The sequence below is a fragment of the Scyliorhinus canicula genome, chromosome 18 (genome assembly GCF_902713615.1).
Source record: "Scyliorhinus canicula chromosome 18, sScyCan1.1, whole genome shotgun sequence".
In the NCBI taxonomy this organism is placed as follows: domain Eukaryota; kingdom Metazoa; phylum Chordata; class Chondrichthyes; order Carcharhiniformes; family Scyliorhinidae; genus Scyliorhinus; species Scyliorhinus canicula.
Genome location: NC_052163.1, coordinates 65,292,779 through 65,316,733, shown reverse-complemented (window position 1 = coordinate 65,316,733; position 23,955 = coordinate 65,292,779). Strand labels below are relative to the sequence as shown.

At 49.2% G+C, this 23,955-nt stretch overlaps 1 protein-coding gene across 1 annotated transcript in view; it reads left to right on the top strand.

Moving 5' to 3' along the window:
* LOC119953700 (tripartite motif-containing protein 65-like) overlaps positions 1-23,955 on the top strand; it is a 64,739-nt gene that overhangs the window by 36,023 nt on the left and 4,761 nt on the right. The window contains exon 4 of the mRNA XM_038778247.1: positions 11,909-12,086. Within this exon, the coding sequence (XP_038634175.1) occupies positions 11,909-12,086 (178 nt within the window). The remainder of the gene's footprint in view (positions 1-11,908; positions 12,087-23,955) is intronic.

Here is a 23,955-nt window from a genome sequence, read left to right as displayed (position 1 = left end):
AAAGACATCCAAAGAAGGACCCATGTTCCCACCGTCTCGCCAAGCGCAATCGCCCTCCCCGGGAGCAGACATATTATTTGGGCGAGAATGTTGACAAATACCAACAATTGAACTGCATCACTGGGCCAAAGGTGGCCACTTATACTGGGGAACAATTGCCCATTGCCAGTAACTTGGCGGTTCCCGCCGAATAAGGGCAGCAGTCCTCTCGTTTCACCCTGGTTGTGGTGCGCAGAAGTGGCCCTAGTCTGCTAGGATGATATTGGTTGAAGCATCTCCGCCCTGACTGGCAAAAGGTTTCCTGCATGTACCCGATAGTCCGGAAGCCGTGTAAGTGAAGCTCCCAGAGATTTCCCAGAAGTTTTGGGCACTATATGGGGGGCCATGGCCAGAATCTGCGTCGACCAGTCGGCACAGACACACTATTTCTGTGCCCTGGCCGATTCCGCACGCCCTGCGGCCAAAAGTAGATGCTGAGCTCGACTGGTTGGAGCGACTAGGCATCATCCCCTTGGTATTATTCGCAGATTGGGTAGCGCCAGTCATGCCTGTGCTGAAACCATATGTGGCTCCATTTGTCTTTGTGAGGACTGCAAGATGACGGTCAACCACGTTTCCCATTTGAACCGCTACCACATCCCGCGTATAGAGGACATCTATGCAAAGCTGGTCTTGGTCCAGGAACCAGAAGGTGTGTGATGGAAAATACGAACCGCGAGTTGGATGTGCACACCCAGCTATCTTTTAGAGTATCGTCAGCCTGCTCTATATTCCAGCGTGTCATGGAGATCATGCTGCGGAGTTTACCGAGCATCATGGTCTACCTCGATGGTGTGCTGATTACCGGATTCAACGGACCAGGAACACTTACAGAACCTCGGTGAGGTTCTCCAACGTTTAGCGGCCACTGGCGTTTCGAATTCGGAGGGAGAAGTTTGTATTTCACGCCGAGGATGTTACATACCTGGGTTATCGTGTCGACTGCCACGGTCTTCACCTGGCCGAGGACAAAGTATGGGCAATCCGACAGGCCCCTCTTCTGATCGGACCAACAGTTCTCCACTCTTTTTACAGGAAAGTTATCATGAACCTCGCGACCCTACTGACCCGTTTATACTGGATGACCCCCCTACATAGATGACGGAATAGAACAGCCCATCGCATTCGCTTCTCGGACACTCGCCGCAGCCGAGCGGATTTACCCCCAGATTGAGAAGGAGGGTTTGGCTGTTGTTTTGCGATAAAGAAATTCCATCAGTACGTCTTTGGCCACACCTTTACAGTGCGGACGGACCACAAACCCTTGTTGGGGTTGGTTCAGGAGGACAGGGCGATTCCTCCTGCCATGTCCACGCGAATTCAGCAATGGGCATTGCTGTTGGCGGCCTATGAATTTGTGATGGAGCACCGCCCTGGGGCGAGGATCCCTTATGAGGATTCCTCATGCCTTCCCCTCCCGACCAGGCCACCGATAGCCACTCTGTCAGTAAAGACATAGCCACCTTGCATTTAATGGACATGTTGCTTGTCAAAGCGTCCCGGATCCGGGCCTGGACCCAGATGGATCCGCAGTTAGCTCGTGTCTGGTGTATCATCTTATACGGAGGTCAGTACCGCACTTTTCCAGACAACTAAAGACCTTCACAATGAAGATAATGGAGCTCAGCATTAAGGATCATGCCCTCCTCTGGGGTCACGTGCCGCGATCCCGACAAAGGATCACAACTCCATTCTGCAGGACCTCCATTGTGGCCATCCCGGGGTCTCTAAGATGAAGATGTTGGCCCACAGCTGCGTTCGGTGGACAGGCATCGACGTCGACATAGAGGAGCTCTCCCAACAGTGCAGCCAGTGCCAGGAGCACCAGAAGCTTCTGCCAGCAGTGTCCCTCTACCTGTGAGAATGGCCAGGACGGCCCTGGTCATACCTTCATCTCGATTTTGCTGAGCAGCTCCAAGGGCTGATGTTCCTTACCATGGTCGATGTCCACTCCACGGGTGAACCACTCCCCCAGACGTTCAGTGTCCATGGTATTCCGTTTCCGACAATGGGATGGCGTTTGTCAGCGCCAAATTCGGCAGCTTTTTGAGGACAAATGGGATTTGCCACATCTGCACTGCTCCATCCCACCCGGCCTTGAACGGGTTGGCTGAGCAGCGATCCAGACTTTCAAGCAGGAGATGTGGTTGCAGACGCATCTGTCCCATTTCCTTTTTTGTTATTGGACCATGCCTCACATCACAACAGGGGTGGCACTGTCGGAGCTACTCATGCGGTAATTCCTTCGCACGCGCTTGAGCTAGATACTGCTGGACAGTGGCGGGAAGGTCGGCAGTGGACAGGATTGGTCTGAAGTGGATTCTGGTAGACGAGCACCCCTACGGCATTTTTCGTTGGCCAATATGCACATTAGGAATTGAGGTGACGGAGCTGCATGGATCCAGGGTGCGGTACCAAAGCAGACGGGACCAGTCTTCTATACAGTGCGGATGCAGAGCTGCAAATCAAATAGACATGTGGACCACCTCCGCAGTCACGTTCCGATGCTAACCAGCCTACTCCCTGATGCCCCGGCTCCCCTGATCCAGTCTCCTGCACTATTACCACAGGCACCAGACTCTCAGTTTCTGGACCACCAGGACGCGGAGGTGATGGATGCAGCGATCTTCGATTCTGATTCTGATATGGAGACATAGACGGCGGGGACCGAAAACCTGGGCGCAATAACGGGCGCCGCCTCGATGCTCCACTCGGGATCAATGGTCTCCTGTGTGTTACAAGCCTGTGGTAATACCACTGTATATATATGTGTGTGCCTCTATTAGGGGATGTACAATAGTACCGGCTATTACAGGTTTGTCGGTAAGCTCCTGCATAGTTTGTCGGTAAGCCCTTGCCGGCTAGCTCCGCCCACAGGAGTAGTATAAATATCCATGAGGTCTCCTGAGCCCCCATTTTACAGCTCCACTTGACGTAATAACATCTCACGGTAATAAAGCCTCTTTTGTACCGTTTCGTGTTTCTGTGTGCAATTGTTAGCGCAACAAAGCCTCTGTGTGTTATATGGATGGTGCCCGAGCACCAGCCCCGGGCAAAGAGGACCAGGGACCTTCATGACATTCCGCAGTGGTGGAAGCCACTCATGCCTTCAGGGGCTAGAGTGTTATAACCCTCTCAGAGGTCACAGGTTGTGAACTGTTAGGTTCCCCATGACTAGGGTGGGATGTGGTGCAATGGTTAGTCCTGGGACTGCGGCGCTGAGAACCTGGGTTCGAATCCCGGCCATGGGTCACTGTCCTTGTGGAGTTTGCACATTCTCCCCATGACTGCGTGGGCTTCACTCCCACGACCCAAAGATGTGCAGGCTAGGTGGATTGGCCGTGCTAAATTGCCCCTTAATTGGATAAAAAATAAATAAATAATTGGGTACTCTAAATTTATTTTAAAAAAGATTCCCAGTGACCTCAGCAGAATATGAACTTGGCCATTAAAGGGTGGGACTTCCCTGGGATAAAACCCAGACCCAGATTTGGGCAGGGGCGGGAGAATCCTTTGAGGAGTGGAGTGAGTATTGTGGGTATGATTAATCCTTTCTTTTTTATTTCTATAAATTTAGAGTACCCAATTCATTTTGTCCAATTATGGGATAATTTAGTGTGGCCAATCCATCTACCCTGAACATCTTTGGCTTATGGGGGCGAAACCCACGCAAACACGGGGAGAATGTGCAAACTCCACACGGACAGTGACCCAGAGCCGGGATCGAACCTGGGACCTCGGTGCCTTGAGGCAGCAGGGCTAACCCACTGCACCACCGTGCTGCCTAAACCTTTCATTTTGACTCCAAACCTTGGTTCTTTGTGGTCACTCTGCTCGGATCTAAGAGTTATATATCCAGATCACTCAATTATCTATGGAATATATTCCTCGGAATTTAATGCGTTCTGTCTACTGGGAATTACCGTCTGATATTTATACAAGAACCTCTCACAAAGTTCTCATTTCAAGCCCTATGTGCCAGTCTATTTTTGAATGTCAGTTTTCAAGATGGCTGGGCAGTTTTTGTCCCTTTTCTCGGTTTTCTTTGAGGTGTAGTTAAAGGGAGCAGACCTTGATCTCCAGCAGTGTAAATTGTAGCCACTAACACAAGAGCAAATCGTACTTTCAATAGAACAACAACACACAGGTCCAGATTTGTCAGCAACAAGCCCAGAACGGTGTGCCTGAATCATCCTCAGTGACGTCTGAAATCTGCACTTACCAAGACTCGTGTGGAAATCCATGGGATTGTGAAAGGTCTGCACCGGGAAATCTGATTCAGCAGGAATATAGCAGGATTCCCAAAGGCGTAATGTGAATGAGTCATAGTTAAGAGCATTAACTTGCTGGAAGCAACTTTTTTTAAGGTTACTGGAGTTTAACGTTTTAACTTCTGACGCTTACGGCTGCTCATTAGAAAATGCTGGAGTTGCTCAGCAGGTCTGGCAGCATCTGTGGAGAAAGAAATGGAGTTGATGATTAAGCTTTCGTTAGAATTGGAAGATAGAATTGGATGAACAGCGTTCCAGCGAGTGTCAATTCAGGATAAAGAGTCGGGCAAATCAGAGAATGAACCCAAGGATATGCACTGTGATGAGGGTTTTTGTTTCTTTCATGAGATGTGGGCCGCACTGGCAAGCCCATCCCTAATTGCCCCAGGGAAGGTGGTAGTGAGCCACCTGCACAAACGACGGCGGTCGATGTAGTGCAGGTACACCCAGCATGCTGTCAGGATTTTGCTCCATTGACTGTGAAGGAGTGGTGATCGAATTCTAAGTCTGGGTTGCTGTATGGCTTGGGGAACTTTTTTTAAAAATCGTTCTTGGGATGTGGGTGTCGCTGGCTAGGCCAGCATTTGTTGCCCAACCCTAATTGCCCTTGAACTGAGTGGCTTGCTAGGTCAGTTAAGAGGGGCCAATTAAGAGCCAACTGCATCGCTGTGTAGGCCTGGAATCACATGTAAGCCAGACCGGGTACGGTTTCCTTCCCCGAAGGACGTCAGTCAACACGATGGGGTTTTTTTTAACAACAATCAGCAGTGATTTCATGGGCATCATTGGACCTTTAATTCCAGATATTTTATTGAGTTTACATTCCACCTCCTGCCGAGGTGGGATTTGAACTGGGTCCCCAGATCATTACCCTGAGTCTCTGGATTGCTAGTCCAGCCACCGCACGTGTTGCCTTGCTCCTGCTGCCTTATAGACCCACATGGCTTTCACTCGCAGATCTCTTAGCCATTGACTGGGGATCTGACTTACTCTGCATGGATTCAACCTTCATATTCTGAACGCACCCATGATCGCAGCTGTCATTTTTGTTTTCCACCCACACTAATCCATTTATTCCTTAACGCTGCACCTGTTTAAAAACTGCTCACAGAGGATTGTGTTGTAGGAAATCATCGGTGTACCAAAGAAATAGATGGCAAAAAATAACAGCCATTTCCGCTTGTGCCCTGGGACTACATCAGCAAAGCAGGAAATGAAAAATTATCAGGATTTTTACAACCTGGCGATGTTCGAAAGAGCGTTACAACTAATGGTGTGTATGTAGTCATTGTTGTAATATAGAAAATGCACAGCTAATATGCGCACAGCCAGATCCCACAAAGAGCAACAAAATAAATCACATATTAATCTGTTTTAGGTATTGGCTGAGGAATAATGTTGGTCGGGCCACCAGCATAAGTTCCCTGCTCATCTTTGAATAGTTCTGTGGGATCTTTTATGTCCATCCTCAAGGGCAGATGGGGCCTCAGTTTAGCATCGCTTCCGAAAGACGGCACCTTCAAAACTCCAGTGTCAAGGCTCTGGAGAGAGTCCTGAACCTATCACCTTCTAACTCTACCATTGTCATAAATGTCATAGATGTTTACAGCATGGAAACAGGCCGTTTGGCCCAGCTTGTCCATGCCATCCAGTTTCTATCACTAAGCTTGGTGGACATTTGAGTGCAGCTGACCCCAAAGACTGCCTGAGTTGCAGTGATAAATTTGGCTTTGAGAAAACTGTCACATTGGATATATTTACCAAAGGTTAGGAGGAAGGTTGTCAGCATGTTAACACCTCGAAAAGCTGATTATCAGACTGGAACAACAGTCTGTCCATGCATAGATTGGAAAGTGTATTGGGCATGGCCCTAGTGAGTGAGATTGAGAGACTACAATCTTATCAATGAGACAAACATACCAAAGTGAAGCTGTTCCTAGTGACTCAAACCCCAAACCCACTGCCTGCTCTGGTACTGAGCCACAGTTAACGGACAGGACCTGAAGACCCACAAGTATGCTGCTGCTTCTCTGTGATAGCACACTTGACAAATTATAGACGTTGTCTCAATGAAAGTTGTTTCCAATGTAAACTTTTCATCAGTATCGGATATTAAACCAAGTGCAGACCGAGTGGATGTTGCAATTTGCAATTTACTAAAACGGAAGGAAGGGAGTTCTGACCAATCTTCATTCATCAACCAACACACCAATACATCATGTCTGGAATTCTCTGGCTGTTGGGATTCTCTTTCCCCGCTGGCAGCGCACCGCCAACCGGGGGTTTCCCGGATAGGTTGGGTGGCTTCAATGGGAAATTCCAATTGGATGATGCCCGTTGGGTGAAGCCCAATGCATCACACAAGCTTGCCACCCTCACATTGATTCTGTCTACACCTCCCACTGCTTCAGAAAGGCAGTCAGCATTGTCAGAGACCCCTCCCACCCAGGCTTTGCCTTCTTCCAGACCCTTCCATCAGGCAGAAGGTACAGAAGTCTGAAGACTCGCACATCCAGACGTAGGAACAGCTTCTTCCCCTCAGCTACTAGACACCTCAACGACTCTTCCTCGGACTGATCTGTTCCCTGTAAGAACACTGTTCACAATGCCCTATGCTGCTCTTGCTCAGGTATTTGCTTTGTTTGGCCCCTTGTTCCGCACTGTAACCAATCACTTTCGATGTACCATTTGTCAATGTACTCTGTCGATTATTCTTTTTGTTTACCATGTACATACTGTGTACGTTCCCTTGGTCGCAGAAAAATACTTTACACTGTACTTCGGTACAGGGGACAATAAATCAAATCAATCAAATCTGATTGACAAGCGGCGGGAGCAGAGAATCCCGCGACCATCGAACGGTGCGCCGCCGAGAAACATGCGGCTGGAGGATCAGACAATCCTGGTCCTCATTTCTTGCTGATGGGATCTTGCTGAATGTAGATTGGCTGCTGCAATAGCAAAACAATCATGACTAAGCTTCAAAAGGTATTTATTGAAAAGTGCATCATAATATTCTGGGAATCTTGATAAGTATAATCCAAAAGCATAATTTATTTCGAATGGGTGGACATATCAAATTCACTGCAACTGTGATAATCATTGCAACATTTCCGGCAGTTCAGCTCCTGAATTCTAAATGTACAGCAGAAATCCTTGATTTTAGACCAGGTTAACTGGCCTGCTTTCTCATTTTAGTTTATTCCGTAATGGGGTGTTATCCACAATAATGATTGGGCTGGATTCTCCGGTCCCCCAGCCACGGTGTAGCGTGGCAACGTGCCATTCGCTGGTGGCGGGATTCTCTGCTCCTGCCGCTTGTCAATGGGAACTCCCGCTGAAAATACTGCAAGCCGCTGGGAAACCCATGGGTGGGAGTGCGCTGCCAGCGGGAAAGGAGTTTCCCGAAAGCCGGAGAAGTCCGACCAGTATCTACTTGTCATTAACTGTCGGCCTTGATACTCGCATCTCGCAAAGGGTTGTGGGTTCAAATCCCAATTCAGAGACTTCACAACTCTGGGCTCACGCTCCCCGTACCGAGGGAGTGCAGCATTGTCAGAGTCGCCATCTTTTGGGTGAGACGCCTCACCAGAAAAATGCGGAAAAGTTTCTCCCAGGCTCCTGGCCAATGTTAACGCCTCAAACACCACCTAACATTTGATCTCGTCACTTATTTCATTGCTGTTTGTGGGATCTTGCTCTGCGCTAATATCAAGCACGTTTTACAAGATTTACTGCACCCCAAAAAGCAGAGAAGATGCGATAAAGTTTCACAAGCACAAGACCAGAGCCAGACTGGGCGAGTAGCAGATATGTACATTTGAATGATCCATTAGGCTCATTTAAATATGCATTCACCGGATTCTCCTGGTGACCTAGCAGCCGCGTCAGGGAGACCTGGCCAGGACCAGCTGTATCGGCCCCTGAAGAGGTCTCCCAGACCACTAGAGACCCCTGGGAGATCAAGGACAGCGCAGGGTGGTACCCTGGCTGTCCCACTGGCACTTGGGCACCTTGGCACTGCCGACCTGGCACCTTGGCACTGCCATGGTGCCCAGGTAGCACTGCAAGGTTGGCAGGGGCATGTCTGTGGCGCCAGGCTGGCAGTGCCAATGTGCCAGGTTGCCTGTGTCAGGGGTCAGGCCTGGGGATGCCTTACCCAAAAGAGGTAGGGTGAGGAGGGTGGTTCAAGGCCCCGGAATAGGTAGGTTGGGTGAATTGAGGGGGGGCTCTGGAGGCCGCGGTGTGCTCGCTGAGGTGGGGTTGAAAGATCGGGCTGCCTTTAAAAATTCTCTTGTACTTCTGAACGGAGCTCGTCGATGCAGGAAATGACTAAATTATGGCCTCAACGAGGCGTTCCTCGCCAAAGCGAAAAGAAATGGTAAAGTTGCTGGTGCTGAGAAATACCTTGCTAAACGTGCCCGAAACTGGACATAGATTTATTTTTCCCATTGAATCGCGCCCTAACAGGAAAGATTGAACAGACTTGGGTTCTTGCTTATAAACTAGAGGGAACCGAATAAAGGTTTAAGGGATTTGATAAAGAAGGACATGGAGAAGATTTTTTCACTTGTTGGGGAGACGAGCAAATGTGAAATAGTCACCAATAAATCCAATCGTGAATTTAGGAGTAACTTTTTCACCCAGAGAGTGGTGAGAATGTAGAACCTGCTACCATCAGGCAGAGTTGAGGCAAAGCTCCAGGGTCCCAGGTTCGATTCCCGGCTGGGTCACTGTCTGTGTGGAGTCTGCACGTCCTCCCCCTGTGTGCGTGGGTTTCCTCCGGGTGCTCCGGTTTCCTCCCACAGTCCAAAGATGTGCGGGTTAGGTGGATTGGCCATGCTAAATTGCCCGTAGTGTCCTAATAAAAGTAAGGTTAAGGGGGGGGGGTTGTTGGGTTACGGGTATAGGGTGGATACGTGGGTTTGAGTAGGGTGATCATGGCTCGGCACAACATTGAGGGCCGAAGGGCCTGTTCTGTGCTGTACTGTTCTATGTTCTATGTTCTAAATAACACAGTCACAGATGGGATGGTTATTAGATAAAGATATGAAGGAGAAAGGAATAAAAGGATGCGCAGTTCGAATGAAATGGAGTGGGAAGACCATAAACACTGAGAGAAATCTATTGGGCTGCTTGTTGTACTGGAAGTTCTGTGTAATTCTATATAATCTTGCTTCATTATTACGTCAATTGTAAATCGAAATATTTAATTACCGAATCATAAAATGGTAGCGCCATTCTGCCTCTCTGCAAGAACAGTTCAGCTGGTTCCACTACCCCGCCTTTTCTTTGCAACTATGCAAATTTCTTTAGCCTCAGGTGCTATCCAAGTCCCTATTGAAAGCCATAATTAAATCTGCCACCTCCACACTCTCAGACACTGTATTCCAGATTCTAACCATCTGTTGCATTTTTAAAAATGTTTTCTCCTGTGGCCATTGCTTCTTTCCCCTTAAATTTGGTGTCCACTGGTTCTTGGCTTTTCGGCCAAAGGGAACCATTTCTCTGTTGCTCCAAAGAAGAGTCATCTTGGACTCAAAATGTTAACTCTGTTCCTCTCTCCACAGATACTGCCGGACCCCTGTCTGTCTGTTTAGCTCCCTCATGGTTCTGAACTCCTCTACCGAATCACAGGATTGTTACGGTGCAGAAGGAGACCTTTCGGCCCATCATGTCTGCACCAGCCCTCCAAATGAGAATGATTATTTTGTGTCATTCCCCTACCTTTTCCCCCTACCTCTGTGCATTGCTCTATTAGCGGGGTAGTGGGACCAGTTGAACTGTTCTTGCAGAGAGGCAGAATGGTGCTACCATTTTATGATTCGGTAATTAAATATTATTTAGAATTACAATTGACGTAATAATGAAGCAAGATTTGGGGCAGCAAGATAGCATAGTGGTTAGCACAATTGTTTCACAGCTCCAGGGTCCCAGGTTCGATTCCCGGCTTGGGTCACTGTCTGTGCGGAGTCTGCACGTTCTCCCCGTGTGTGCGTTGGTTTCCTCCGGGTGCTTCAGTTTCCTCCCAAAGTCCAAAGATGTGCAGGCTAGGTGGATTGGCCATGCTAAATTGCCCAAAGTGTTGGGTGGGGTTACTGGGTTATGGGGACAGGGTGGAGATGTGGGCCTGGGTGGGGTACTCTTTCCAAGAACCAGTACAGACTCGATGGGCCGAATGGCCTCCTTCTGTACTGTAAATTCTATGATATTCAAATAATCGTCTAATTCCCTCTTGAATGCTTTGATTGAATCTACCCCACCACACTCCAGGGCAGTGCATTCCAGACACCAACCACTCGCTGTGTGAAGAAGCTTTTTCTCTCATCACATTTTGTTTTTTTTTGCAATTCACTTCCAATATCCTTTCCACCTTCTCTCCTCTAAAGAGAACAACCCTAGCTTCCTGAATCTATCCTCATAACTGGAGTCCCTCATCCCTGGAACATTTCACAAAATTATTTTCCGCACCCTGTCTATAGCAATCATACCCTTCTTAAAATACAGTGTAAATTGGACACATATTCCGATTGTGGCCAAACCAGTGTTTTATAAATATTCTTATAACTTCTTGCTTTCGTGTGTGGGGGGGGGGGGGGGGGGGGGACACAGTGGTTAGCACTGCTGCCTCACAACAGCCAAGGACCTGAGTACGATTCCAGCCTTGAGTCACTCTGTGTGGAGTCTGCACGTTCTTCCCATGTCTGCATGAGTTTCCTCCGAGTGCTCCGGTTTCCTCCCACAGTTTAAAGATGTGCAGGTTAGGTAGATTGGCCATGCTAAATTGTGTCTTAGTGCCCAGGGATTTACAGGCTAGGTTGGGTTATGGGCTATGGCGAGGAAGTGGGCCTAGATAGGGTGTTTTTTCAGAAGGTCGCTGCAGACTCGATGGGCCGAACGGCCTCCTTCTACACAGTAGGGATTCTGTGTATTGTACTGTATTCATAAAGCCCAAGATCCCGCATATCTGACTAAATGGTTTCTTGACGTACCTACTTTAATAAGGACATAGGGAGTCCGCTCCAATTAAAAATAAAGAAACCTAGTTTTATTTACAGTTCACATATAAACTGCCCGGTAGATCATTATCGGGTCCTTGTTCTGGTCGGTGCTTCACCATCTGACCTTTTATACTAAAGATAATACAGATCCCCCACCTCTAGCGGGGGAGCTCGTATTCTGCAAGGACCAGCGGAAAGACAATCACTCCCATTCTGTAGGTCCCATGCGGAGTATTATATCCACCACCTTCAGTAATTTGTCCACAAACCTCTACACATCTCCCTGTTCCGACACTCCCTTTGGAATCATACTCTTTATTTTATATTTCCTCTCCTAGTTCTTCTTACCAAAATGCATTGCTTCACATTTCTCTGCATTAAATCTATCTGTCATGTATCTACCCATTCCACCGGCCTGTCTGTGCCCTCTTCAAGTCCCATCACCGTCCACCTCTCGGTTCACAATACTTGCAAGTTTGCCATTGTCTGCAAATTTTGAATTTGTGTCTATACTTTGAGATGTGCTGAGGTTGTGATAGGGTGTCACATTAATGTAAGCTCTTTCTTTTGCTCTGTCTGTGATGTGCTGCCTCTCAGTTTGCTCAGGAGATTCCTATGATTAAGAGGCAGCCGGACATTGTGTTGCCTCCTCCAGACCTGGCAGTAGACAACAAGCTGGGAGGAGTGAAAAGGGCCTTGGAGCAGATTTCCATCCTCACCCACCAGGACCTACAGGGCTTCTTCAGGCAAGCACCGGAGCCATTAGATATTCCAGGTAGGAAGCATTTTTTCTCTGGATTTTTACATGCTGCTTCACACAATTCTTGTCAGTTGGGCGAGATGGAAGTCGGAATTTGTTTGAAGGTTCTTGAGCTCCAATAGATAAGGGTTCAGGGGGCTAGTTGTACCTTGAGACCTGGATTTTGTCAGGGCCTGACAACAGCCTGGGAGGCTGAGGGGAACCCCATCTCCGATATTTGAAGCGATGCAGGCCGGTTTTTCTGCCAATTGTGTGACCAATGAGCTGCCGTTGGGACTCCCGGCCTGCAAGGGATGCGGTCCAGCCTCCGAGAGCTGCTGACCCAATCAGAGAGCAGCAGCTATTCAGTCCTAGTAATGCAACCAGAAGTGAGGTCACAACTGGGCCTTCAACGAGTTGAGAGAAACACCATGGACTCCGGCCTCGCAGCAGCGTATGTAGGCTTGGGAATTAGTGAGGCAATCTTGGGGGGGGGGGGGGGGGGGGGGGGGGGGGGGGGAGATTGAGGGGGGTGTGGGGGGGTCGGTAGTGGGTGGTCCATGCGGGCTGAGAGAAGTTGCTGTGCCGCCGCCATTGCCGTATGGGCCATAGTGCGCACAAATAGGAGGGCCCCTCTACAACCCCATCATCAGCAAGCAAACACCACCGGGTCAACCAGGGATTTTAGCCCCTTAACTGTCCATTTGGCAGAACTGGCTCCTGCATGGGAGGCCCATCCTCCACTTTCCCTTCCCAGCCTCCAAACCCTCTCCTGCAGGCACCATTAAAACCCAAACAAACTCCCATCAAGTGCCAGCCCCCTCCTGCAGACCCCATTAAAATCCCAAACAATTAGGGCAGCACGGTGGCGCAGTGGGTAGCATTGCGGCCTCACAGCGCCGAGGTCCCAGGTTCGATCCTGGCCCTGGGTCACTGTCCGTGTGGAGTTTGCACATTCTCCCCGTGTTTGAGTGGGTTTTGCCCCCACAACCCAAAGATGTGCAATGTAGGTGGATTGGCTGCGCTAAATTACCCCTTAATTGGAAAGAATGAATTGGACACTAAAGCTTTTTTAAAAATGAAAACAAAAAATCCTAAACAATCTCCCATGGACCCATCCAACCCTACACGTCTCCCTGTTCTGGTGAATCTGTGGAACTCTTTGCCGCAGGTGGCTGTGGGGCCAAATCACTGATGACAGAGATAGATAGGTTCTGTCATGATATGCAAACATGCAACCAATGAACACTCAGAATAGGACACTACAATGGGCAGTCAGGACACTCAGAGGTGGCATCATCACAAGGGGGCATGACATTAATACTATAAAAGGGATGAGGCACTCACACCCTGCTTCTTTCCACAGGCAGACATCTAGAGAATTAGACAGGGTTGATCAGCAGCATCATACCCCAGCACGTGGCTTAGAGCAAGCTGGTACAGTTAGACTGAGTTACTACAGTTAGATTAGCAGAGAGTCGAACTCATTTGAGAACTCTGTTAATAGTTCAATGAACACGTTGAACTCATTTCAGAGTCTGGAGCAACCTTTAGTTAAGACTGCATCAAGTAGCAGCCTGTGTTATCCCAAGCAGCATAACACAACAGGTTCTTGATTAATGAGGGGATCAGGGGTTATGGGGAGAAGGAATGAGAATGGGAATGAGAAACATATCAGCCATGATTGAATGGCGGAGCAGACTCGATGGGCCGAATGACCTAATTCGGTCCGATGTCTTAAAGTCTTAGTCTTAAGCTCAGCGACGCCAAGCCCCCTGACTGCCGGTTCCTTCACAGGACCGTTTTCCGAAATCTGACCGCTTTACACGCCCAAATAAAAGATGAAACCAATCTCTCAACTCCCCCCAAAGAACCATTTTGGCAGCAACACCGTCAAACACTGGAACAAAAACAGGAACCATGATAAAACATTTTTGTTCACTGATTAAATTCTGCCCACCAAGGACAGAGGGAGACTATCCCATCAGCACGGTCGCATTGTGGTTAGCACAGTTGCTTCACGGTTCCAGGGTCCCAGGTTCGATTCCTGGCTTGGGTCACTGCCTGTGCGGAGTCTGCACATCCTCACCGTGTCTGCGTGAGTTGTCTCGGGGTGCTCCGGTTTCCTCCCACAGTCTAAAGACATGCAGGTTAGGCTGATTGGCCATGATACATTGCCCTTAGTGTCCAAAAAGGTTAGGTGGGGTTACTGGATTACAGGGGTAGGGTGGAGGTATGGGCTTAAGTAGGGTGCTCTTTCCAAGAGTCAGTGCAGACTCAATGGGCCGAAGGCCTCCTTATACACTGTAAATTCTATGATTCTATGATCTCTGTAAGTCAGCCTTGACCCTCCTCACCAAGCTCGTAAAGTTCAACTGCCAGAGCCGGGCCCAATCCCGAGCTACCCGAACCCCAGAAACCTAAAATGAGAACCCGCTAAAGGGAACGGCAACACCCCCAGATTGACTCACTTCCCCGGTGGAGTGACCGGAAAACATTCACTTTTCTCCCAATTCAATTTTTACCCAGAGAAAGCCCCAAATCACTTCAACAGCGCCATTATATCACCCATTGTGGGGCACTGGTCTGTCACATACAAAAGAAGATCATCAATGTACGAGGACACCCTGTGTTCCACCCGCCCCTCATTAACCCTCTCCACCTATCCAAGGCCCTCAGGGCAATGGGCAAAGTCTCGATTGCCAATGCAAACAAGAGGGTGTCAGAGGGTACCTCTGCCTCATTCCCTTATGCAGATGAAAATATCCTGAACTCAGATGATTTGTAGAGACAATAGCCTTAGACCCCCTCATATAGCAACCGTACCCTCAACACAAATTTAGGCCTTATCCTAAACCGCTCCAGCAATGCAAACAAGTACCCCCATTTAACTCTTTCAAAAGCCTTCTCAGTATCTGAAGCCACAATAACCTCCTGTTCCCTCCCGTCTGATGGGAAAAACACCACATTTAAAATTCTCCGCACGTTTGACGACAAGCACCTACCCTTCACAAATCCTGTTTGATCCTCCCCAGTAACCAGAGGGAAATTCTCCTCCAACCTCAGCATTAGTACGTTGGCCAATGTCTTAGCTTCCACATTTAATAAGGAAATCGGGTGGTACAACCCACACCCCACCGGGTCTTTATCCTTTTTTAACAGAAGCGAGATGAACGCTTGGATCATTTCTGGAAGAAATCCCTGCGCTACCGAGTCCACAAACATCTCCACCAATAACGGTACCAGCCGATCAGCAAACGTTTTGTAAAATTCTACCGGGAACCCATCCGGTTCCCCAGCCTTACCTGTCTGAGAGTTGTCCGGACCTCCTCCATCCCCAAAGGCTCCTCCAACGTCACAATCCTCCTCCTCCACCTTACGGCATTCCAACCCCTCCAGAAACTCCACCGTATGAGACTCCTCCCTGGCGGCACTGACCTATGCAAATTTTTATAGAATGCCTCAAGCACCCCATTAACTTTATCCAGCACAGACATTAATCCACCATTCGAATCCAGAACCATCTCTCGGGAGGCTGCCTTCCACCTCAGCTGACCAACCAAATGATGTGCCTTATCCCCGTATTCATACATTACCCCCTTTAATGCCGCAAGTGCCGCATCGCCTTATCAGTGGATAATACGTCAAATTTCATCTGCAGCTTCTTCGTGCTAGCCAGGAGCTCTGTGGTGGGGTCACTCGAATACCTTCCATCTACCTCCAAAATCTCATCTCCCAAACTTTGGCGCTTCTCCCTTGCCTCGCTATCCATCTGCGCCTTATGTGAGATTACCTTCCCTCTCACCACTGCTTTCAGGGCGTCCCACAGTACCGAGGGTGAAACCTTCCTATTCTTATTAAACCTCACATACTCATCGATTACCCTTGCCAACTTCACACAAAATCCCAAATCCACCAACAATCCCACATCCAACCTCCATGCCGGCTGCTGAACCGGCCCAGTCTCCAAGATTCACATCTACCAGATGTGGAGCATGGTCCGAAATAACTATCACAGAATACTCCGTGTTTCTCACCCCACGCAGCAGAGATCTCCCCATCACGAAAACACATTGTGCACCGGAGAGAAAAGGAGAATTCCCTACCCCAGCGTGCAAAAACTGCCATGGAACCACCTCCTCATCTCCTTCATAAAAGCCGTTAATACCTTTGCTACCCCCGAAGGGGCCAGCGACTTCGGCCGAGACCGATCCAAATTAGGATTCAAGGCACAATTCAAATCTTCCTCTAATATCAGCTGGTGCGTATTCAAGTCTGGTATGTCAGCCAACATCCTTTTCATGAACACGATATCATCCCAATTTGGAGCGTACGCACTCATCAAAACCACTGATTTACCCTCCAACGTTTCTGTAACTATGACATACTTACCATTCTAGTCCGCCACCACCTACCACTGTGTCACGTCAGCACAGTGGTTAGCACAGTTGCTTCACAGCTCCAGGTTCGATTCCCGGCTTGGGTCACTATCTGTGCAGAGTCTGCACGTTCTGCCAGTGTGTGTGTGGGTTTCCTCCTGGTGCTCCGGTTTCTTCCCACAGTCCAAAGATGTGCAGGTTAGCTGCATTGGCCATGCTAAATTGCCCTTAGTGTCCAAAGGGGTTAGGTGGGGTTACTGGGTTACGGGGATAGGGTGGAGGTGCAGGCTTGAGTAGGGTGCTCTTTCCAAGGACTGGTGGACTCGATGGGCTGAATGGCCTCCTTGTGCATTAAATTCGCCCACCCCGCAACAAACAATTCCTCAAACATGATCATGAACTGTCCCCACCCCATGTCTCAAAGTCCTCCGCTGATCCCCTCAATTTGAACTTAATCTTCTCCAGCGGAAGAAGTCGTACAGACCCCCCAGCCAGCCGCCACCCCCAGCAGTGTTGTCGACCGTCGTTCAGCTGAATCTTCGCCGGGCTGTCTTAGTGGAGTTTGCACATTCTCCCCGTGTCTGTGTGAGTCTCACCCCCACAACCCAAAGATGTGCAGGGTAAGTGAATTGGCCACGCTAAATTGCCCCTTAATTGAAAAATAAGACAATTGGGTACTTTAAATTTAAGAAGAAAAGAATCCTTTGCCCAGCACAACATTGGCCTTTCTTCCCTCCATCAGCTCTGGCATTTCCGACAGCCCAAAAATCTCCACTATAGGGTTTGGCCCGGCCTCTACACCCACAATCCCGGATAACGACCCAAACACCCCCTCCCAGTATCTCTCCAACTTCCCGCAGCCCTACGACGTATGCACAGGATTTGCTGGTCCTCGTCCACACTTCTCACACTCGTCTGCCACCCCCTGGAAGAACCCACTTGTCCTCACCCAAATCATGTGCACCCTGTAAACTGTATCAAACTCATCTTCGCACGAGGAGATCAAATTCACCCTGCGCATCGCCTTACTCCACACTCCCCATCCTATCCTCCCCCCGTCCCCCGCCAGCTCCTCTTCCCATTTCTTCTTGATCCTCACCATCTGCGCTCCCCCCTGCTCCCTCAGCCACCCTTATATGTATCCCCAATCCTACCCTTCCTTCCATGTCCGGAAGCAGCAACCACTCCAATGAGGTATACTCCGGCGGCTTGGCAAAGTCCCTCATCTGCATATACCTGAATTTGCTTCCCTTCGGGAGCTCTACCCACTCCCGCAGCTCTTCCAGACTTGCGAACCTCTCCTCCAGATATAGATCCCTCGCCCTCACCAGTCCCAACTCTCTCCTGTACATACCATCAGTCTCCCCCAGCTTAAATCCATGGTTCCCACACAGCGGTGTTAGCTCCGACATCCCCTCCATCCTAAAGTCTCCTCAACTGGTTCCACACCCTAATCGTGAACGGTACCACCGGCCTCTCCGTGTTCCTCCTTGGTACCAGCGGTAGTGCCGACGTCACCAGGGCCCTCAGGCAAGACCCCCTACAGGACCCCTCCTCCATCCTAACCCATTCTAACCCCTCTCCTTCCCACCACTCCCTCACCTTCTCCACATTTGCTGCCCAATAAAAGTGCAGCAGGTTCGGTAACACCAACTTTCTGCCTCTGCCTCTGTAACAGGTCCCTCTTCAACGTAGGTACCGTCCCCACCCATATAAACTCCGGGATCGCTGCGTCCAGCTGCTGGTAAAACGTCTTTGGAATTAAGACCAGGAGGGTCTGGAATACAAACAGGAACCTGGGCAGATGTTCATTTTTACCATCTTGACCCTTCCTGCCAATGTCACATGAAATAGATCCCATCTCCTAAAGTCCTCCCTAACGTCCTCCGCCACTTTGTTAGGTTCCATTTATGTATCATCGCCCACTCCGCCGTCACCTGAACCCCCAAAATGCCGCAACCTATCCCTGGCAACCCTAAGTGGCAACACCCCAAGATTGACTCCCCGACCCGCTGCATTCACCGGAAACACCTCACTGTTTCCGACATTCAGCTTATAGCCCGAGAAAGCCCCGCACTTCTCCAGTATGCCCATAATTTTCCCCAAATTCCAGTGGGTCTGATACGAACAGCAGCAGGTCTTCTGCATACAGCGACACCCAGTGTTCCCTACTCCCCCTCACAATCCCCCGCCACTCTACTGACCCCTGAGGCCATCGCCAAGGGCTGTATCGCCAGTGCAAACAACAGTGGCGACAGCAGACACCCTGCCTCGTTCCCCTGTGCAACCTGAAACACCGGGAACTCATCTTGTTTGTCCATACGCTCGCCTCCTGGGCCACGAACAACATAGACGCACCACGCCACAAACATCAGCCCAAACCTTCCCAGAATCTCGAACAGGTACTGTCAGTCCACCTGGTCGAAAGCCTTCTCCACGTCCATTGCCTTCGTCGGGGTCATGATCACATTTAATAATCACCTAATGTTACTGGAAAGTTGCCTGCCCTTCACAAAACCCGTTTGGTCCTCTGCAACTACCCCCCAGAATGCAACCTTCCATCCTCCCTGCCACTAACTTAGCCAACACTTTTACATTTGTGTTTAACAATGGCCTATAAGACCCAAACTCCGACAGGTCCTTCCCCTTCTTTGTGATTAGCGTGATCGCGCCTCGGTCAGTGTCTGCAGGCAACTCACCCTTCTCCAGCGCTAAACATCTCCAATAAATGCTGTGCCATCTGCCAGTTCTGTCGCGAACGTCTTACAGAACTCAACTGGGTAACCGTCTGACCGAGGGCAGCACAGTAGCATAGTGGTTAGTTCGGTTGCTTCACAGTGCCAGGGTCCCAGGTTCGATTCCTGGCTTGGATCACTGTCTGTGTGGAGTCTGCAAGTTCTCCCCGTGTGTGCGTGGGTTTCTTCCCACAGTCCGAAGATGTGCAGGTCAGGTGAATTGGCCATGCTAAATTTCCCTTAGTGTCCAAAAAAGATTAGGTGGGGGTTATTGGGTTACGGGGATAGGGTGGAGGTGGGTGCTTTATGTGGGATGCTCTTTCCAAGAGCCGGTGCAGACTCAATGGGCCGAATCGCCTCCTTCTGCACTGTTATATCTATGTTCTATGACCCCGGAGCCTTCCCCGACTTCATCCCTTTTATGCTCTCCATCACCTCTCTTAACCCTAAAGTCTCCTCCAGCAACTGCCTCTTCTCCTCATACAGCCGTGGGTATAACAGCCCATCTAAAAACTGCCCCATGTCGCCTTCATAGGATCAGCCCTATTCAACTTCTCATAATACTTCCTGAATGCCTCATTTATCTTCCTCGGCTCCGAAACTACCTCCCCCTTCCCTGTCCGCACTCTCAGGATTTCCTTAGATGCAGTCTGCCTCCGTAGCTGATGAGCTGGCATACAGCTCGCCTTCTTTCCATATTCATACTGCACCCCGTTCACAGCTGCCTTTCCCGTCGTCAACCTATCAAACTGCTCATGTAATGTCTTTCCACCAACCTCTCCTTGGTGGTTGCCCTCGAATATTTCCTGTCCACCTCGACTATCTTATCCAACAACCGTCCCTAATCCTTCCTCCTTCTTCTACCTCTGTGTGCCTTGAATTAGATCATCTCCCCCAAACCACCGCCTTCAGCGCCTCCCAAAATGTGGCCTCCGATACCTCCCCATTCTGATTCAACTCCACATAGTCTCTGATCACTGCCTGCAACTTTTCACAGAACCCCTTATCCGCTAGAAGCCCCAAGGCTATTCTCCAACCCAGCCTCTGCTCCTGCCTTAAGCTAAGTCTAACCTCCAGTCACAGCGGTGCATAGTCAGAGATCACGATTCCCACGTACTCCACTCCCACCAACACTGCTCCTCGCCACAAAAAAGTCAATTCCGGAGTCTACTTTGTTCACGTGCGTGAAGGAGTACTCCCTCTCCCCTGGGTTCTTAAACCTCCATGGTTCCACCATTTCCATCCTTTCCATAACCCCCTCCCCCCCAGCTCCTTCCCATCCTCAATCTTCCCATTGACTTAGGGCTCAACCTGTTCACCCTTGGCTCTAGTAAGCAATTAAAATCATCCCCCCCCCCAAATTAATATTAACCATCCCCCCTCCTCCCCGGGCTCCGCTATCAAGATCCGAGTGAAACACCTGACTCACCCAATCCTTCTGAAGTCTAACCTGATCCCTCACTTGCAAGTCGGTCTCCTGCAAAAGTGCCATATAGCCTTCAAACTCTTCAAATGAGAGAAAACTCTTGCACACTTCACTGGGCCCCAAGGAGCAGTCGGTGGTCCCGATCCAGCTCAATGGGGCGGCCCTGGTCCTCCTCCCCCATCAACTGCATAAACATTGACACAAAATATTCAGCTGGCCTCAGGCCCTCCACCCCCTCCGTCAACCCCATGATCCTGAGTTTCTGCCGCCTTGACCTATTCTCCAGGTCCTCGACCGTAGTCCTTGGGTCCTTAATCCTGTCCTCCACGCTCTGCAGCACAGCATCCAGCGAGGCTAACTGGTCACTGTGTTGTGTCAGTGTCTCCTCCACCCCCTTCAGTACCTCACCATGCTCCCGCACTGTCCCCAAGGTCTTCCCCAATGCCTCCTTTATCGGGACCAGTGCGGCTTCCACCGATGTTTTGAAGATCTCCATCATCTCCCCCCCCCCCCCTTGCCTTTCAAAATGTTTGCTGCACTGCCTTTCAAATTAGACAGCCAGTACCACCGCCAGTTTATCCACTGTAATAGATGCGGCCCCACCGGACGAGCTTGCTTGCCATGTTCAATCCCACCGGACCCCAAACCTTGCTCAGCTCTGCAGGAGGGCTACCACTCACACCTTTCTTACCAATATTTTCCTTCCTGGCACTTTTTGACATCCTCTTGTTAGGAGCTCTCAAATGAGAGGTATCTATCCACCAATTACCCCCAGAAACCGGATGAACAAAGAGCAAAGAACAAAGAACGGTACAGCACAGGAACAGGCTCTTCGGCCCTCCGAGCCTGCGCCGACCATGGTACCTGCCTGAACAAGAACCGTATGTACTTACGGTGTCCGTATTCTTCATTCCTATCCTATTCATATATATATGTCTAGATACCCCTGAAATGCCTCTATCTGTTCCCACCATCTCCCCAGGCAGCATATTCCATATATTTACCACCCTCTGTGTAAAAAGCTTGCCTCGCACATCAGGTCTAAACTTTTCCCCACATACTTTAAACTTGTTTATATCCTGCTGTACCTTCTGACAATCCTCTTAACTCTCCACAACTCCACCAATTTTTGTGTTGGCTGCGAACTTACTAATCAGACCAGCTACATTTTCTTCCAAATCATTTATATAAGAACTAAAATGGCCAAAAGCCAAGCACTCTAGCGGAAGGTGCCTTACGTGCGACCTCCTTCTAAATGTCACCACTTGGAGTCCCCAGACAACATTTTAAACTCAGCTCCATGTTATTGTTAGACCCTATCTCTCGTAATCAACTCTTTGTGTCAGTGGGTTTAGACTTGGCATTTAGGTCATGCGGGAGAGGGGTCGGGAGAAGTTTGGGCACCTGTTTATCGAGGGTGGTTTTGCCAGTTTTGAGGAGCTGTCGGAAAAAATTCAACTCCCTGGGGATAATCTGTTTAGATATTTCCAGATTCGCAATTTTTTGGGGAAGGATTTTCTTTCATTACCCTTGGCACTATCGCCCTCCCTGTTGAAGAGGATCTAATCTCTGGCCGGGTCTGGTGAGGGGAGTATTTCTGGTATTTATGACCAGATTCTGTCGGCGGAGTTGGCTCTGTTGGACGAGGTAACGATGAAATGGAGGGTGAATTGGGTCCTGTTCAGGATGGGGCGGTGTGGAGCGAGGCTCTTTGTAGGGCCATCTCCACGTCCGCTTGCTTGATCCAGTTCAAATGGTGCATAGGGCTCATCTGACCAAGGCGAGGCTGGGTGTTTTTTTCTCGGGGGTGGAGGATGGGTGCAATGTGTTGTTCTGGATGCCAGCTAACCATACCCATATGTTCTGTTCATATCCCAAATTATTAGGCTTTTGGGACTCCTTCTTTATCACCTAGTTAGAGATTCTTAATGTTAAACTGGGGCCTTGTCCGCTGGTGGTCATTTTGGATGTATCATACTCCAGTGGTGCAGATAGGGGTGAAGGTGGGTGAAGGTTAGTCCTGCTTGGGTTGAGGTCTCCTACTCTGCCCATTGCCTCGGCCTGGTTGGATGACCTCATGGAGTTCCTACATTTGGAGCACACAATTAGGGGGCCGGGAGAGGGTTCTACTTAAGATGGCAGCCATTAATTTCCATTTTCAAAGAGTTAGTCACTGTTAGTTGTGGGGGGGGGTTAGTTTAATGTTGAGGGGTTAAGATCGGATATGTTTCTGATTAATGGTTATGATCATTATACAATGATTTACATTGTACCTTGAAATATCTGATTTATATTATATTATTTTGTTGTAATGAAGAGGTTTTCAATTAAAATATTTTGAAAAAGACCTCGTTGAAGCACAGACCTCCTGCCCTTCCTTTGATCAACCTGCTGTATCATCAGTTTGATGGTGTAAGCCTGCTGTAGTAGCCTTGTTTTGCCAACTCTGATGCAGATGAATAGAACACTGTGTCAACCACCAATCTGATGGTCAGTAATTTGGGGGACAAGTTCATCACTCAGTTCTGTTTCAATTGTTGAGGGAGTTGTTGGCCTCCTCCTATTTCTTATCTACACATGGATTCTTGGCAACATCTTAAAGTACAGCATTAATTGGATTAGCCTTGCTAAATTGCCCCTTTATGTCCAAATATGTGTAGGTTAGGTGGAGTTACGGGGAACGGGCGGGACAGAGGGTCTAGGTAGGGAGCTCTTTCAGAGGGTCGGTGCAGACTCAATGGGCTGAATGGTCTCCTTCCACACTGTAAGGATCCTATGGATTCTATAATTGCTCCACTGTTGCTAAATTATCAGACTGTTTATCTGACATCCAGAATGACTGAAGTCATTGTTACAGGTACCCATTCCCTAGCTTACCAACTTCATCCTTCCCCCTGGAAACAGTCTGAGATGAAACCAGTGTATTCACCCTCCCTCAAGGCCACTATCTCACACTCCCATACTCACCCTCACTCACACTTATTTACCCACCTTCCTTCACACTTGCCTTCCTTCATTCTCACTCACTCACCCTCCCTCACACTCACTTATTCACCTTCTCTCACACTCATTTACCCACCTTCTGCCACATTCACTTACTTCTACTAACTCACCCTTCCTCACATTCGCCTTCCCTCACTCATCCTCCCTCACACTCATTTACTCAGCTTGCTTCACCTGGAGAAATCCTCAAACTCACTAACCCGTCTTACCGACATTTTCAGTAATCATTCCGGGGGCCGCATGGCTGGGAACCAGACATGCCTGACCTATTGAATGCCTTAATAGGATCTGCCAAATGATGTCCAGCACCTTGCAAAACCCACCAGTAGAGAGATGGTGACTAACCCTTTTCTTTGTAACTA